Here is a 19,065-nt window from a genome sequence, read left to right as displayed (position 1 = left end):
GTGTGCATGGTTGGGTCAGGATAAAGGTAGGATTTTTTTTTTTTTAATACCTCAGTTGTTTGTGAGTTTGCCTGCGCTAAGGTGTCTAGTTTCACCAAACTTCTTGCTAGAGACCTTACTCTGCTTCAGTTCTTGCACGCAGGAGGAGATGCTGGGACACTTATGATGCCCTGAGACTTCCAAATTTGGAAGTCCAGAGGCTTGTATTAGGAAAGTAATTGGGAAATTGGTACATGTGTAAACTTCAATGTAAGGCAAAAGCATTCATTTAAGAAACTGGTAGAGGAAGTGTTTCACTACTGTAAACATGTATTATTACCATACCTTTAAATGAAAGGAGTGTTAAAGGCCTCCTTAGGAAAATTAAGGGTATCCTTGGTAGGTCTCTAAAGACTTCAACAGGAGGTTTTTAATAAAAGCAGTGGAGAAGTTTCTGTTAAAACATGCTACTTAAACTACAGCAACTGGAGCCCCACACAGCAGAAGGATTGAAGTCTTCACCTTTTGTTTTTGATATGCAGGTTATAGTAAAAACACATTTCCATGCCATCCCAGACATGGTTCTTCTCTTGCCCTTGTTCTGTTGTCAGTTTTGATCTAAACTGATGGGGGGGGAAAAGTGCTGAGACTAACTTCTCTTCTGCCTTCCCCTTCCTAACATGCAAGACTAGCTTGGCTGAAGCTGATTGCTTCTCCTGACCTGGATTGACAGTACTAGTCACTTTTCTCTTGCCTGGGCTTTGGCAGTGGTTAAATGGGACCTCTATAAAGCCTTCTCTACAGCAGGATTGATTCAGCTGTTTTACAAACAACTGAGAAGCTAAATTTGCTCTTGCCTGCTTTCAGATGGATGCTTTATAAGTATGGGGGTGTGTGTCCAGTGCTGAAAGACTTGCCTTTAAGAATCTTCTTTCGTAGTGCAGGCTGGTATATCAACATCCCCGGGGGGGGGGGAGGGATGGTCTTTCCTTGCATGTTGCATGTGTCCTGAAACTTTTTTAATCATCTCTGCAAAAAGACTCATTAAACAAGCTGGGGGGAAATATTGGGAGATCATGAAAGTCTATGCTGTCCCAGTCCAATAGCTTTTATAACTAGTATTTTGTTTCTGACAGTACCCAGACTGCAACACTTCAGAAACAGCTGTAGTGATTTTTGGAGTTCAGTACCCCTTGGCTTGTTCATTTGGTGCAGGCTTACCCCCCTGCCCCCCTTTCAGCAGAGGGGCAAAAAAAATATTCCTTTGTCTGGTTCAAAATAAAGTCAGCTGACTGACAAGTCATGGAAAACTAAATGTGAAAGGATTTTATCCTTAAAAGGAGGGCTTAATATTATAGCCTATTTCTTACAGACTTGAGACTGATAAACCACACCATAGTCTTTAATTACATTAATATATATTTGGTAATTCAATAGCCCTATAAATATTTAAACATGTGGCATATGTTATTTATACAAGGCTCTAACACAGACCTTACATTTTTGTTTAGGTTACAGATTTGGGCTTACAAGGCAAGCACAAATATTGTGACTGGGTGGTGTGAGTGATTCTCTTTTCACAATCTGTTCCATTTGTGAAATGAGTGAATGACACTCCTCTAAAACCCTGGAGTAGTGTTTTGGAAGCTGTATCACTGTAATGGACTGATGTTAGTAATGGTCTACTAGTTTGATATAGGAATTGTGTTTTTTTTTTTTTTTTAATTTTTATTGTGAGTATCGTCATCCTGGGATTCTGTCATTAAAGTAAAACTCAGTTCCTCATAAAAAAGGGTACATTTCTAGTGCTTATTTAGGGAAGAATTTGGAAATACGAATATTCTTTTTTTAAACAGAAGGTCATAAATGGAACTTCATATAGCATGTTTTAAAAAGTCAGTGTTTGATCTACCATCTTTCAAATGTGGCTGGTAACTTTTGAGTGTTTACATGAAATATGAATTTCACCAGTTCATTCCAGGTTCTAAAGAGGCAATGAGCTTGACTAACAGTTGTGTAGTTCTGTTCTGACTACTTTATTAAAGACTGAAAGGCAGCTAGAGTGAGAGACCAGTAAGTATAAAATAACTGTATGAAAAGGGAGACAGTCCTAAGCAGGAAGCTCTTAGGGTTAACTTTTTTTTTTTCAAAAAAAAAAAAAAGAAAAGTTTTGATCAATGCAAAAACTAGTACCTAGGAAGGAAATTTTAATGACCGCTATGTCAACCTTCCTGTTGTGATTGATTGAAATGTTGACAAAATCAGGAATTGGGCTCAAACATCAAAATCTTTCATGACATACTTATTGTCATTTAAGGCTTCTATATAAAGCTTTAAGACAAAGATAGAACTGAGTGACTAATAAACGAGGTCAAAGCAAGCAAGAACCATTTTCAGTGTAAGATTTACTGTTCATGAGCCAGTCCTATAATACAACTTGGAAATCGGATCATAATTAACCAATTGCTACTGCTGCTACTTGAAGCTTGTCACTATGTAAGCAAATGGTAACAGCTGATGGCTCTTCTTTTGCTTTGTAGTACCTATCAGAAATATTGATGAGGAGTGAAATGTTTGTTTATGGTAAGAATACAAAAGAAATCTTCCCATCAGGCTGCTTTTTTTTTTTTTTTTAAACACATTTGTTTGAATATTCAGATCTCTGATTCAGTTTGCAGGGCAGCTATTTAGGGAAAGAACTCAAGCCAAAAGAGACTCCATCCATTTATAAATAATCAACCAATCCCCTTACTCTCATTACTTAGTCCTTTTGATTCTGGAACTAGTATCTTTATTTTTTTTATTTGGGTCCAGATGTTTTGTTTCATTTGAATGCCAAAATTAAGGTCTAATTGTACAACTTCTGTTTCAAACTATAGCTAATGAGTACACTAACCTCTAAAAGGTTAGGAATAAGAGTTATTTGAGATGCGTTGCTTGTCAGAGTCAGAAGTACAGAAGATGTTGCTTGCTATGAGGTTTGAACCTGACTAAAGAGCAGTTTGGCTCACTGTCTGAGCTGCAGGTTTGACATAACTTAAGAAAAAAAAAAAATTGGCCACGGAGAATTGAGTGGCTGCTGCATAATTCTCTTTTCTTGCTAGTTATATGAAAGTGGACAATGTAGCATCCAAGGAAGAGCATTAATTCCAGGGTCTGTCTGCATGGAAGTGTTCTCCAATGGAAAACGGTAAGAGAAACAGTGATTTGCTTTTGTGGTTCCAGTTTCAGCCACATGATGGGGCACGCTGTCTATGCAACTACTTGGATCAAGTGAAACTTAAACTGAAAAATAACCTGTTGGGGTTGCACAAACAGCATGTCTTCTAGGAGGAAGACACTGATAAGAATGCTTTTAGGTTTATTAACAATAGCAAATGACTACACTTAGGAAGGTGTATTGTAAAATTGCTGCTTGAGATTTGTTATCTGCCAGGACCAGAGAAGTACAGTAGCAACTGTTGGTATGAGCTTAAAGAATGGATAAGGGTTATTTTCTTTGTACAATATTTCTATGCTTTGTAAAACAAACTAGATATAGTTGAATTTTTTTCAAAGGGTTATTTCTTCATCTTAAACTCACTAAGCCTGAAATAGACCAAGACAGTGAATTACGAAAAGATTTTGTCACCCTTATGTTGTTAGCACAACAAAGCCAGTGCTGTCATAGTTTATCACTTCTCCTACACTTCAGCAACTTAGGGTTTAAACACAGCAAATAAATCAGAGTTCACTATATAGAACTACTCAATATCTTGGTAATTAATGTTGAGCTCAGTATAACTTTGCCTGAATAAACCAACCCACTCATTGTGTTGAACCCCTAAGACTGATTGTTTACGAAAAATCTAATGTAGAATATGTAGTAGTCAAATATGACACAACAAAATTTCATATGCTATGTTTTACTCTTGTCAGGTTGAAGTATACAAACTGTATGTATACGAACTGTACAAAAAGCTTGAAGGATCAATGTTGTATTATAACTGTGTGTGTTTTTTCCTTCTGTAAAGTGATTGTAAATAAGGGAGAAAGGTGTTCTTCCACTCAGACTTTCAGATCTGAAATAAAGTTGGCCAGAAGGACTGCACTATGACAACTTTCTCTAATTATGCTATAGAACACTAGCTTGAAAACAGTCTTATTTCAAATGCCCTCAGTATATTTAGAGGGTGATAAACTGCCTTTCTGCAGTCCAGCTGAGATCTGTGGTTCAGAGGGGAATATGCATACATGTGACTGACTTTACACAGGCAAATTGCTGGCTGATACAATACTTGTGGAACTTCTGGCCCCTATGACACAAAAGCAGCCCAGGTAGTGTGGTGCAAAACTACTGCAGTATCTTCAGAAGTATAGTCTAGACTGTCAATAAGATAAAGCAATGAGTAAAACATTGCATTTGGCAGGGAGAAGATGCTTCTGTGTTGTAGAGATTTGAACCTGTAAAAGGAGTATGACAGAACTCAAAAACAGGATGGAGAAAGTACACATGCAAGTCAACCTATGAAGAAAGGTATTGAAAATTGCTGAATACATCAACTATGACTGGAGAACAAAATACTAATTTTCATGGCAACTTCTGGATGCTACTGGGGTGGTGATAATTAGTGTAACATTCATTATAGTTATTAATTATGTTTTTGAAAATCTGCTAGTAGGCATCAAAGCAAATATAAGAAAATGGTCACAGTGAGGGAAATGACTGGATGGAGGGGAAATGACAAACGTATCCTCGTAATTGAGATCATCATTAGAAGTTTCTCCTCCACAGAAGAATTGAAATAAGACCAGTTTGGTATCTGTCAAATTGTAAGAGCTTCCTGTAGCTGTACATGAGAGGCTGATCATGTTGCTGCTGTGCTTTCCTGGAAGCTGTTTGTGAAGCTGCCCTAACACCCTACAAATTGAAGATGACTTGTCAGAGTCATTTGCCATACTTTCTTGTAGTTGAGTAACTTGTATGTTCTGGGTCAGGACCTGCTTCAGTAACTAGGCTCCTTTAGCACCATGTAAAGGATAAATATGCTTTAGGCATATAATACATTTTATAGTGCAGTACAAAACCTCTATTCATACCCCAGGGCAAGCACTTTTCTATTGTGTTTTGTTGTTCCTTTAAGTTATTTTGGTTGACTGTTTTCTGGATGTATTCTGAAGCATTTTGCTTATAGGCACCTCACAGGTAGTTGCTGGCTTTTGGATATGTGTGTATACAGTGCCTTGTACAATTAGGACCATGGCTTGAGCTTGGAGGCTTCAGTACAACACATGCAAAACGCTTGCATGAAAATAAGTGTTACCGTTGTATCAGCCTTGCAGAACTTATAATGAAAATGAACAAGCATAAGAATAAAAACTACTTTCCTGCCTCTCTAAAACTGATGGAAGAAAATAGTGCTATCTGCTTGCATTAACTACACTTTCAAAGTTGCTTCATATTTTGGTTGCTCTTGCCCTCTATTGTGTGGATACTTGCTAGTAGCTTACCACTAGCGGAGGGCTTTCATCTGTTCTAACACTGGATAAATCCTACTTCTAAATACATGGCATGTGTTGCTGTGCATTTAAAATCTAACATAGTAAGTTCTGTAATGTCACTTCCACAGGTACTGTTTTGTGACAGTACAGAACTCTGTAGAATTATAAATAAGGAAGAACTGGATGCAGAAGTAGACATGATAGGTATTTTCTGGATTGCTCTGTTTCTTCTTCTCCATCCCAGCTAGATGCTATTTGCATATGCTAAAAAGAGACAGCCCAAGAGAAAGGATGTATTTAATCTCTTAAAAATCAATGTTTATGATTAATTAGAAGGGATCTGAAGGAAATAACGTCAGTTGTCATCAGCTGTAAGTGACATCTTAAAATGACAGTGGTTTAAGGAGGCTATGGAAGTTGCTGAGATTAGCAAACCCTTTAGAGAAGAGGAGAGTGTTTTCATCTTAGTTCCATATTAGTTTTCATATCCAAAAAATCATGTTTGTACGATTGGTTTTACTGTAGCTTGCTTTTCTGCAGTATACTGAAAGAACATTGATAGTAAATGGGGAAAATCAATAATTTAGATCATTCAAAAAAGCAAAATCCCTCAGAGTAGCACTTTAAGCAGGAGATGAACTAAGTATAGTAAATACATGCCTTTGGACATAGACAAGGCATCATTGCTGCACTAGTCTCACCTCTGGAGATAGCTTTTGCTGTTGCTGTACATGCATGTTTGTGAACTTGTGAACAGTGGCACGAATGTGGTTTTCTGCATGGTGACTATCAGTTTACCTGTTCTTGCAGTTATCAGTTGCAGTTCAGATTTGATGATTGAGATCTTAATAAGAACACACATTTGGCAGCCACTGCCAATATTAGTCAAATCTCTTTATGATTTCTCTCCCCACCCTCATTCCTTTTGCCACTTAGTTCTAAAATAAGACTACAAAAGACAAGAATGTGTTATTTCCTATGGAATAAAGTCTTCAATATCATCTATAATGGGCTCAGATGTTCCTACTGAGAAATAACATGCAGAATGGCTTCTGGGTGTAAACTCCATTTGTGTTGGACTGAACGATAAACTTATTTCACAAGGTGGTTGAATGAAATTTTCATGGAGTTGCTTTTACCCAGAAGGGCATGGGAGAAATTAAGTAAGCCTACAAAAGAGAAATTGGCAAAATTTCAAAGGAGAAACTTTATCATTGTGAAACACATCTCTGTTACAGAAAATATGACTACCTGAATGGTGCCAAAAAATACGCAGTTAATATAGGCAGTGACTCTCTGGCAAATGAGACTTGGCTTAATCATATATTAAAACATGATGTATTTTTTATTATAGGATTAGCCGACTTCACATAAGCTTAACGTTCTGTTGCTAAACACTGAGGTTTAGCCTAGGTTATCAAAGATTCAATTAAATGCATTGTGTACCTACAAATCTTGAGTTGCACAAAAGCCTAAACTATTCTCGAAAAATGACGCTTTTTTTAGTGTCCAGGGTAAGATGTTCAAGGCACTATCACAATGATAGTAAATAGAAAATAAAAAGATAAATCCAGTAACTCTTGATCAGTAAGTGGCACCGAAGAACTTAAATGCATAATTTGTTGTATGACAGCTATGTGCTTGCTTGTATTTGGATCAGCCTCTTACCTTTTATTCTTTGCGAAAACATTAATCGGTTTAACATTACAACTGTAGCATGGTATAAGTATTTTATCTGACTAATCCTAAATTTTGTTGCCAAAAAGCTGGATTTTGTTTTCTGGCACCAACTCAGCAGCTTCACGTTTTCTTAATTAGAAAAATATTTTTGTATGATAACATTGGCCTTGTGAATTCACACCAAGATTTGTTTATTTGTTTCTTTCTCCAGTATGAACTGTTCTATTGTCCTTCTTGATATAATTGACTCAAAGGAAATCTCATGTGATATTTTCGTAAGAATGTGGCTTACTTTCTGACTTATTTTTGCCAAAATGTCTCTTACTATCTGTGGTGTCGTAGGCTGACTGTAGAACACTGGCCACTGCCTTCCTTAGATTCTTTTGTTAGATGGCATTGTGCAAATAACTTTTGTCTGATATTTCTTAACGATTAAGTGTTTTCATGGCTTTTGTGGTGCTTTGCTGTTCTGAGAAGTACTTGAGTCCCTTATCAGCAGTGATTCCTGTGCAGGTGGAGCCCTGACAAAGTCAGTGGGCCTGGTAGAGTGCTGTGCTCCTCATGAGGTAGCTTGCTACATCAGATCAGATATCTTCTGACTCAGCAGTCTGGTTGCGCTATTGAAGAATCTTCCTATCATTAATCACACTAATACAGATATAAATGCATACAGATTTTATTAGAACGATCTTTCACGCTAATAAAACATCCGTGCCTCTCCTGTATCATACTTTCTTTCAAAGGCAATATACGTTTTGCAGACAATTTTTAAAGCCTGTACAAAATCCTAGTGTAATGCTTTCTTAAAAGGTCTTTTATTATACTAAAATTGTTCCTTAAAATGCATGAAAGGGCTCTTTGGCTTTTTGGGTTCTTTTTTTTTTTTTTTTTTTTTTTGCTATGTGTTGGAAATCTAAAAAAAAATCGTATTTCAGATTTCACGCTGGATTTTTAGTGATGATTCTTGCCAAGGTTAATATCAGTTGACTCTCAGGAAGAAATGAATAGGGAGAATATGCAAATACATGAAAGATGTCTAAGGCCACCGATTGATTGGAAAAATACAGCTGGAACTGACCGAAAGAAGTAAATTCTCATCTTCAATCATGTAATTTGCATCTGTTTTCACTTTTCATTTACAGTGTAAACTATGTACATTATAACAATGAGAGCTAGTAAAGTAAACTCTAATTCTTTTGAGGTGCCTGAATAAAAGACATTGTATGCAACCTACTGTGACAGTGAAATATTTTCACCCAGTGCAGTTCATACTAACATTCTTTTGAGCGAGGGGACTGAAAGAGAAGAAATGAGAGGTTAGAAAATAGGAAAAAAACACAACACAAAAAAACCCCAACCCTTCGAACTGCAGCACTTTTGTTTTAAGTGCTGCCAAATGCAGGTTGAATCTGTCTGCCAGAATATGGGAACAGCTTCTTTCAAAAACAAAGTTATAGTCTTGGTGAATGGGGTGAAGCTAGCATAGACCAAGCCCTGGCTCCTTTGAAAGACTGAAATGAGCCGTGCAACAGAAGAGCTTTCAGTCTGCACTGTAGACACTGACACCTTCTAGTACTTGAGATGTAGCCAACAGGAAGAAAAGAGTTTTAACTCCCTTTCCTGTCCATCAACTGTACTGTGTACAGAATGCAGGAAGAAAGGATGTGAGATAGGGATGCGCAAGTCAAAGAAGGACAAAATGTACAAGGCAAACTGCTTCTCCATGAGTCATGACAGTCCAGTCATCAGCAAGGACAGGTTCTTTATGCTGTCCCTCATGGCATTTCAACCTTGTATGATAACTAGAGAGAGCATTTTGTTAGGTCCTTGGCCTTCCTGTTGAGTGTGACCTCAGTAAGAGGTTTCTAAATACAATGGCAATGCATTGCCATTGACTGAATATGTCAGATCAGGTCTGAGAGCCAGCACACGGCCATCCCGTTGCTGCAGTCTTGCTTAAGGCCTACTTCACAGGCTCTCATCAACAGTGAGGGCAAGAAACTCTTCTTGCGTATAGAGACACAATTCAATGTTGGAATAACTTATACGAAGAGAAGGGAGGGAAAAGCTTTGTTAGTCGTGACCCTGGTATCTGTAAAACCACTTCTGTTTTGGAGTTCTGTGAGTAAATAAATAATATCAATCTCCTGACTAAAATGGCTATACTAGTCACAAAGGTGTGTATTGAGAAGGTGGTAAGTATGGCAGAGGATCATGTTCTTGTTCCTTGTGGATGTGTAAATTTAATCAAACTGCCCATGTGATTATTTGAGTAGTTTCAAGAATACCTTAGAAGCTATGGAAGGATAGCTGAATTTTTCTCCTAAACTGTGTGGTGTGGGGGTTTTTTGCGTGTGTGCGAGCAATAGACATTAAATAATAGTACGTCAACTACTTTTCTGGAAGGTTCATGACAAGCCAGAAAAATTAGCACTAAAATTAAAAATTGCCACAGGTGTGTGTTAGTATCAACTGTAACCAGCTAGTTAATGCCTGTATTTTTGACCAGGGAGCCATTTCTATCCAGAATATTTATTGGAGTATTAGCAGAGGCTGTGATATTACAGAAATTTAAGATTAAATTTAACAGCTAGATTTTAAGCTGCTCCTTTCTAAGATGTTTTGTTAAACCCTTCAATCCCCGTTATGCGCTAAGTTCTTATTCATGAACTTAATGATTCCAATGAAAACAATGGAAGAAAACCGTACAAATTTTTTATTCTGTAGTGTAAGACAGATTCTGTTATTCTCTTTGCTTGTATTTACGTAGTTAAGATTACGTAGTAAGGATTTTTAACTTCAGGATAAATTTCAGGTATAGCATTTCATTAATTTTCTTCTTTAATAACATAATCATTCTGATTGAACAGGAGGTGAACAAAGGAAGCTGGAACTAAGTTAAGTTTAATTTTTCTCATGGTAGCTCACAGTTCACTTTTTTATTAAATAGGCACATGCTAGTTATTGCTGTGAAGTCATTGCAACTGAAGTACAAAATCTCCCCAACCTGTGTCAGAAAGATTGATCTTTATTTTTGTTAAACTCTTTGTTTGAAAACTTCTACCCCTACCCAGACCTCACAACAACTACCTTTCCCCTTCCTCCCTGCCATGGGGCATATAAAATCCCAGTGCTCTTTTTCTCTTTTTTCTCTTTCTCTATTGGTATGGGGTTGGGTGTTTTGTTTTGTTTTTTTTTTTTTTTGATGCAGATCATCAGGCTTTCTGTTCTGTTTGGGGACTTAAATCTACCTGTCAGCAAACGTCCTAGCTGCAGAGCAGCTCCTCCCCAGCCTTTGCTGCTCTCTGTTTGGCAGGGATAGAAAATTGAGAGGCCTTTCAGTGAGCTGCTGCCAGCACTGCGCTGTGTAGCAGAGCCTGCAGCGGGGCTTGCCGCTCCCCCCTCCCTCACTCAGGAGGGCACCAGGGGAGCTGGGTGGGAGAGAGATCCTGGAAGCAACCTGTCCAGGGGGCTTAGCATAGGCTGCCTGCAGTTATCCACACAGTACGTACAGAGCTTTGTGCTATTAGTGATGGGCAAGTACTTTAAATGAACGTTGTTTCATCTGCAAGTTCTTCAATAACTGACTGTAACGTCTTGTCTTCTGAGTGTTGGATTGGTTGATCCGGCTTGCATGCAAGATTCCCTGTACTACTTCTGGTCTGTGGTGGGAGCAGTGTGACTTTTCAGATCAGTTTCCAGGGAATCACACTAATAAATTCAGAATTTGATTCTGTAAATAATCTCTGTCTGCTTGCAATTTGCTGTTGCCACAAAAATTTCTGGCAGTGAACATGTTTGCTTGGATTCTCGCAATTGTTTTGGTAGGTATATTCTTTTCCTTGACAGGCCCTTCTTGGCAAATATTTCAAATTCTTGTTTTTCTCTTTTTACATTTTAGTTTTTCTCATGTTTTTTAGCTGCAGCTCTTCATTATTTCTAAGGTGGCTCTACTTGTTAGTACATGATGCAGAATTTCTGGATACAGAGGAGTTTCTGGCTATCTGTAACAATGGAAGGAGTAAGTAGTAAAACTTAAAGGGGGAATAAGCAAAAGTCAGGCCAGTTATAACTAAGTGGGAAACCAAATTTCACTTCCTACAAAAATTTGAAGTTCTCAGAGTTCTTTTATTGTGTAGGTCTACAGTCATGGCTACAATCCAAATACTTAATTTTTTCCCAATAGTGAACTTCTTACAATAACTAATTTTGGTAACATTCAAATATTCACGAGGCATGAATATCTTACTACTTCCTGAAATTAAATATGTTCTCTTCAGTCTTTGGAGCCCAAAGTCTTTAATCAAAGCCCAAAGGAGCTTCAGTCTTTGGAATCCAATCAACTAGACAATCACCTGCAAGGAACTAGATACCTTCAGACGCTTCAGAAGTTCGGTATACATCTGAGGAGCCAGCTGGGTAAATCAGGACCATGGTCGCTAGACAAACCTACTGGCCTTCCTGCTATATGATCTCTGTAGAGCGTCAATGGAAAATTATTTCATCAAAAAAGCAATAACCTTCTCTAGCCAACAGCCTAGTATGGAAGAAGTTGAGATTAAGAAGTAAGAAAGAGGGTTAATATGCTGGAAGGAGTAGACCTAAGGAAAGGGACCAGGTAAACATAGGCTGATACAGGAACCTGAAGGTATGAAACCAAGAGACACAAAATGGAAGGTCGAGAGAAAGGGTAGCTGAAACACCTAAGAGTCAGAAGACAGCCATAGATTGTCAGTGGTGTGCATGGAAGCAGAATTGTGCGATATCTTTTTCTGTAGATCAACATCTTGTATATCCATGCATTTTAGGTAGAGAATGCTTTGCTGCTTGAGTAGGTGTCTGGGGCTGAAAACAAGATCTAACTTATACTTCTAAGCTATAGAAGATATACCTCTAAGCTAAAAAAACGATAAAATAATTTGAATTTTGCTGAGATGTTAGCATGGTCTGATTCAGTTTTCTTAAGTTCTAATGTTGCTTACCTCAAGTGTATATGGCTTGTGTGAGGATAAAGAAGGAGCTGAAATGGGAATGCAGGGAAAAGATGAACAGGGATGGAGAGCTTATCAAAATTTGTTTAAAATATATTGTTTCAATTTTTTCATTAAGAAAGTAAAGAACTTGGGAACTTGTTTTCAGAAACAAGATATTAACACAGAAGAAAAGAGTAAATGAATATATTAACCAGTTCTAGCTGTCTTTTTTTAACATATAAAATAGTGGTTAATGCATGTGATAGAGTTTAGAATGTAGTAATTGTGAGGCTTTTATTAAAAAATGTACTTAAATTTGTTTAACTTTGATAAAAATAAAAGGGAATGGAAGTACAGTGGCTTCTATAGAAGTTTGGGAGTCTTTTCTCAGCTTGTCCGGTAGTTTTGCTGTGTAGCTTTGAATAAATCAATCAAATGGTTAGTGCCTCAGTTTCCCCATCTTGATAGAGACATAATAAACCTAATCCCTCAGAGTACCAGGTGATCTTAATTAGTTTTTATAACTCGTATTTCTTAGGCAGAAATACAAACTTATTTTAATATAAATTTTTAGATCTCCTTCAAAAACTTCATTCCCAAATCTGTTATTCTTATGGGTTTGAAATATGAACACTTATCCTGGCTTTGTTTCTTCTCTAAGCGTGCAGATCACTAAAAACAGCGATCTCTTTAGTCTGTTTGCTGAACCACATTGACTTGTTTCCACTTGCTCCTCTAGCTGGCTGGTGTTAGGACCCTGAAAAGAGACAGCAGCAACGTGATATAAATAGAGTACCAGAATGGGACAAAGTTTGAGAAGAAAGCATGACATCACTCAGACTTGCTCTCCACCCAAAAATGATCTGAGATGGAGGTGCAAAAGTGAACTGGACAAGCGAGGAGTTAACAAGTCATTTTAGTCCAGTTCCCGAGGAAACAGTTATACGCCCTACACGCTATAAGGAAGTACACTTTCTTGCTAGCAAAACCAAAACTGGCTTCAGATTTCTGACAACGTGAAAGTAATTGAAAGGAAAAGACAACTATAGAAAGAAAGTTGAAAACGGATCTTTTTGTTTGGCATAGATTATAACAGAAATATTTGACTTCTTTCCATGGAAGAATACAATTTTTGGATCTGATGCACGTTTCTTATAATCTTGCTCCAATCATGGTAATTTATTTACGGATAAATGAAGAGATCAAAGTGTGAAGCAAGTAGTTATTCCTTAAAGGATCTGGAAGAATATTTTGCCATTGCTGAAGGAACAGAATTCTTGAACCTGCATGGAAAATGTCCCTTTTAATACAAAAAGGAGCAAAGGAAAATTTATGACTGAAACATTACAGGAATTTGATCTCTATTGGTCTTTTAACCTTAAAAAGACCATGAAGAATTTATTATCTCTGCTCTGTTGTCATTATTCTTTGCTGGTTTTATTTCAGTCCAAATACCAGGTAATATTCTGAATATGGCTAATGTTGAGACTTTATTTGGATTCCTTTTAGCAAGTTTTGCTTCACACTGTCTCATTATGTAATGTTTTATGTGCAGGTGTACGGAAACTATTCCCAGCTCCCCAAACACCCAGGTAAGAAATGCTCTATTTATATTTTATGACAATGTGCTTAAATATTTGCTTTTTTGGTTTGTATTTTTCATTTTCTTAGTAGCTCCAAACAGTGATCATACTTCAGACTTTATCACATTTTTAAAATGGGACTGACATATGAATATATTGGACTTCTTCAATCAGTTTAAATTCAGTACTCTCTCTCCTAAATATTCTACATAAAATGTATATAGAAAAAACTACTTGTATTTGCATAGAAAACTTGCATACAACAATTGCTTATTGTTACTTTTTAAGAACGAGTTTCTCTCTGAATCAGACTTCTACGCAGATGACTTTTTGCCACAATTTTATAGTGGTCAGCATTCTAAATTCATTGATTTGCGATTAAATATTACAGTTTGTATACTTTCCAGTACCTTGGCATGGCTTCAGGCCATCTACCCTCCTCCCAGCCTTCGTGCTTAAATTTAAATCAGTCATACAGCGTGTTTGGGATCTCATCTGTTTTCAATGCAGGAAAAATGCACTTAAAGCTTAACTGAGGTCTGTGTATAACTGCAGAATTCTTCTGTTTGTATAAATAGTTTAACCTCAAGCCTCATGGTGGTGTGCAAGCACAATTTTACTGTTTTACTAATTTATGTATTGCTTTGCGTTTTTAAGTTTTAAGCATATGTAATTACTTTTATAATAAAACTGTGCTGTGGAAAAGCCATGTTGTTGGCTGTTGCAGTGTCTTCAGCCAAGTTAGCTGCTTTTATTCTACCTTCACCTGAAAACAATAAAATACAATCTCAGTTCCTGTAGACCAGGATCACTGCCTTTTAGTTGGTGGTGCAATAAAAAAGGCCTTGCTCAATAAGGAGGCAAGTTATACAACACTTAGTTTGTGATATATCGTGTGTGTGCAAGCGCAGCTGCGAGCAACGCTTTTTGGATTTGAACTGGGCAGTAAACAAGTCCCATGATTTGGTTCTAAGCAGAGTTACCTACTGAAAGAACATTGCAAGTGGAAGTTGAATTCAAGTCAATAGGTCCCTGTTCCTCTCCCGCCCCCAAGTTGTCTCAGGACTGTAACCTGTAAGCTGGCTGACGACATGGCTTGCTTTATATAGTTCAAAACTGGAAACTAAGAAAGCCAGTCTCCATGCAGCATGGCTACAAGCGATTCACTCCTTTGCTGCATCTCTATTTCCTTTCCCATTCTCTTGCTTTTTTTTTTTTTTCACCAGCTTTTTAATATATGCTGCTTAAAATATAGCTTCTTTTTAGGTGATTGCCTGATGCTAACCACAATAATGCATAAAGGCCTCTTTTGTGATGGAACTGCGACTAATAGTGTTTATGCCAGGTCGTGACAATTTTTGACATCAATTCGTTTTCTCTCTGGATTCTTTTCTGTTCTATTTTTCTCTATTTTACTGTATTTTTTCCATCACCTCTCTGTAAATTTTAATCCTTTTTTTCTAATATGAAAGTTAAATATTAATGGAAGCAAGATAGATTTGCATAAAAGAACACAGCAAAACTGCAGGCATATTCTGTGCTTTGCAAAATACAGCTGGTAGTTTGTAGAGCCAGATGGAGGTATACTAGCACAGGTTGCCTATGTGGATGTTCTTAATACAGTAGGAATTCTTCACTTTCACTTCCTCAGTAGCCAATGTATGTTCTTGGAAAAATAGAACTGAGCACATACCAGACTTAGTTTACCTAAATGAAAATAAACTTTTTCTTGTTCCTATACTCTATTTTCTCAGTATGCTTTGCCACACACAGCTTAGTGGAGTTTGGGTTGCCTTGAATTTTCAGGTTGGGCTTTGTGCGTGTGTGTGTGTTTTTCTTACCTTTACAATAGCTTTCCCCCTTGGTTAGCATTTGTACCTTTCTCTGTATTTTCCAAGTATGCAGAGCAAACGTGTAATCACAGAAACTCATCCATTTCTCTAAACGGATCCCTTTATCATCTGTTTGCTGTCGTGTTCCCTCTTTATGGGAGAACCTCTCTGACTACTGCAAACATCCCTAGTTAGGGAGGCCAATAACAGATTCTAGTCAATTTTGAATCATTTGTCAGATATCCTTGAGTATAATTCAATTTGGAAGGAAGTCTGAGTAGACTGTGTATCCTCATGAGATAAAGGGCCTCTTCTAGTTTTACAGCTATCCCACGGCTGTAAAACGTCAAGGGAGACTACTTTGTAGTTTTCTCTAACTTGCGCTCCAATTTTAGAAGGTCTTGGGAGCTTTGGCATGATGTGCATATTGTATGACAGTTTAGGTGGTTTTTAATCAACTTGTCTTTATTACGCTCATCAGGTTCTTGAAAGGTGGCTTGAGAATCCAAAATGAATGTAGGACAAAACTACTGATATGGTATAGTTTGTAACTGAGAGTTGCTTCACATCCTCTGGAGACCTCAGGAGGAAGTATTGTACTTGTTGGGTAGGGCTATTGAAGCCACACTCTACCGTTTATTTGCCTTAAGTAAGGTTAATTTGTTACTAAGAGTTTTCAGGAGCTAAAATGGGGCTTCATTAGATCAATCCAAACATGATATTAATTATCCATCAGAATAACAAAGACAAAGAAGACATAGGCAGACTTTTTGAAGTTAGTTAATCTTTTTTTCCAGTTTTATATCTTATCCAGTGCTTGAAAGCAGGTGCAGGGGGTAGAGCTGTTTCCCAAGGGTGTGACCATTTCTGTTAGTCCTTTCCATGTAATCAGGGATATGGGAAATTGTTGACATAACGAATCTATGGAAGATCTTTCATGTATGAAACAAGATGCAGATGGAGAAGGGCAAAGAACACTTGACACCTGTCAGTACTTTTTAATTTTTGGAGGGATAGAGGGAATTAAGGGAGGACTACATCACTTTCTAGCAATTGCCAAATTTGATTGATTAAAACTCTTAGTAGAGAAATATAACCCTTACAGATGCTGGCTTTTATAAATACTTGCTCTTGCTACCTTCCCCTCCCCCCCCCCCCCCCAAAAAAAAAAAAAGATTAACTCATGCTAGTAGGCTGATACGGCTTGATGAACAAAATATTTTCATTTGCATTCACTGTAATATTTCTGTATATCTGTGTCAACCTTCTAAAATCTTCTTTGATATAGGCAATTATTCAGTTTCTTCCTGCGTAGTGGGTTAAATTACTTTTGGGAATAAAGCATTTTTCCCACCTAACAAGATAATAAGAGATACAGTTCATATTTTCCTACATTGTTAATGCTACAACCTTAAAATAGAATTGTTATCTTAACATAAAATTTAATTGCTTTGGGCAGCCTGCTTCTGCTCGGGTTTGAAAAGCCACATCTCCCTAAAATCTCTTCTGAATCCTATCAATTAGTCTGTGTAGATAAATCTACCAATGGACAGTGGAAACTACCAGATTTTCTGCTTTTGTCAGCTTGTCCACCTGGTGCTGAGGAGGACATTAAGAAAAACATGTTCTCACTAGTCACATTGTTTTGTTTTTGATGTAGTGAAGAAGATTTTGAACAAATAGCTAATGAGATATGCAGAGTAGTGAACTCTTTTCGTATGTTGCTTAATATTTTGGAATCCTGTCTCTTGAGGAACATGGAAAACCCTTCCACTATAGGGTATAGTTCTTCTACATAACGCTGTTAAGATGAGAGAGATTAAGAAGGCTAGCCTCTCGTGCAGTGGTGACTGCCTGTTCAGACCCTTCTGAGCCTCTTGCGCAGTGATGACTGCCTGTTCAGACCCTTTTGCTCTCATCTACGTCACAGCTCTTCCACTGTTAAGTGCTCCCTGTTATGTCTGACCAGTGTGACCATAGAGAAAGGGTTTTAAAAAAAATGCTCAGATTAATATAACCTGAAGGTGTTGCACTGTTTCCCCTGTGGATTTTGAGTAGAAGATAAGTCCTGAGAACTTGCTAGCATCTTCTCCTATTGCCTTGAATTCTAGAGCCGAGTCATCTATGGAGAGATTTCCATGTGAGGAAGGAGCAGAGAAAGTAGGCTATAGAAGCTAAACAGTACAAGACACTTACAAGGGAACGCACAGAGAGGCTATCTATTGTGTTTTAGAGAGCTGTGTAGACCTTTAGCTAGCGTATCATATGTATTAGAATCTTTTAATTATTGGACCAGATCCTCAACTGCTCTTTCAATGAATGCTGCTTGATACAATGCCAGAGATCTGGTCAGAAATCACTATGTATTTCAAATGCAGTTAGAATAAAAAAAAAGATTTGAAAAAACAGATTCTCTACAGTGGGCAATCAGATACATGACTTTAACCTCCTCTGCCATTTTGATTTATGGCCTGTCTTCCTTGCTTATGTGCAGTATTTGATTTACATAAAATATCTTGTTTTACTTAACCTATTGACCTCCTTTATTGTTTTCTTCTGTGGAGACTTGTTATACTCAGTGTTGGACCTTGCTTTAATGACCTTTTCATCTGTTTTTCCTTGAAAGGGTTCAAAGTTCTGGCATCGGCTTCCCATTACTGGCCGCTGGAAGATGTAGATGGAATTCACGAGTTTCGGGATACAAATGGAGGTAGACATGGGATTTGTTGATGATGGCAATAACATAAGTATTTGTGGCAGTCTGTAAGTAGAAAGAGAAAAGGAGAAATGAAAGGGACCAGCTTTTATACAAGAGCAGTTAAGACTGCTTTTTAATATTTTAGTAATGCTTAGGTGTCCAGATGATATTGCATTTGAGTACTGATTTTTACAGTTTTTTGCAGACGCTTTGAGCTGTCTACACATCGTTAGGATTATAAAGAGAAATGGTTAAATAAATTAAAATCACATTATTATTGGTTAATTTGGTACCTGCATAACAAGCACAAATATACTCAGTGAGATCTTGGGCTATGCCAGTAGTGAAGATGCCTAATTTTTTTTGCTTTTTAAAGGGAGTTAAATGCCCAACTTCTACAGGCACTTTAGAAAGAGAAGCATAGGCTGTTATTTGAATATTTCTTGCTCATTTATATCTGCTTTTGGCAAACTTTCTGAAATCTTTTTTGTTGCAACATTGTTTTTAAGGAATCATTCAAACTGGTCAAAATCATGAGAGACTTGGTAAGGTAAAACAGTCAATGATTTGAAAGGAAGTTAGTAGTCAGGATTGCAGGGAGTGACATTATCATTATTGCTATTTATTACATAAAAATCAATCGCACTTCATAAGTGGGGAAAGGATCTAAAAATATCTAAAATCTCTTATTCCAGAGGTGCTCAAGTATTTTAAACTTAGACCATTTGACTCTTCTTTCCAGGAAGTTTCTTAAAGGAATGACATTGAATGTGTAGAAATAAATCTGGGCAGTAGTCTACTCCTGTTAGACTGATGGCAGCACTCCCATTGACTTCAAC

General features: G+C 37.3%; 1 protein-coding gene across 1 annotated transcript in view; it reads left to right on the top strand.

Moving 5' to 3' along the window:
* The first annotated feature begins 10,497 nt into the window (after positions 1-10,497).
* ADGRD1 (adhesion G protein-coupled receptor D1) overlaps positions 10,498-19,065 on the top strand; it is a 171,162-nt gene continuing 162,594 nt past the window's right edge. The window contains exons 1-5 of the mRNA XM_009666669.2: positions 10,498-10,644; positions 11,061-11,161; positions 12,853-13,571; positions 13,669-13,705; positions 18,155-18,238. Of these exons, the coding sequence (XP_009664964.1) occupies positions 13,401-13,571; positions 13,669-13,705; positions 18,155-18,238 (292 nt within the window). The 5' untranslated portion in view covers positions 10,498-10,644; positions 11,061-11,161; positions 12,853-13,400. The remainder of the gene's footprint in view (positions 10,645-11,060; positions 11,162-12,852; positions 13,572-13,668; positions 13,706-18,154; positions 18,239-19,065) is intronic.

The sequence above is a fragment of the Struthio camelus genome, chromosome 17 (genome assembly GCF_040807025.1).
Source record: "Struthio camelus isolate bStrCam1 chromosome 17, bStrCam1.hap1, whole genome shotgun sequence".
Taxonomy (NCBI): Eukaryota; Metazoa; Chordata; class Aves; order Struthioniformes; family Struthionidae; genus Struthio; species Struthio camelus.
This window is presented reverse-complemented; position numbering and strand designations above follow the sequence as displayed.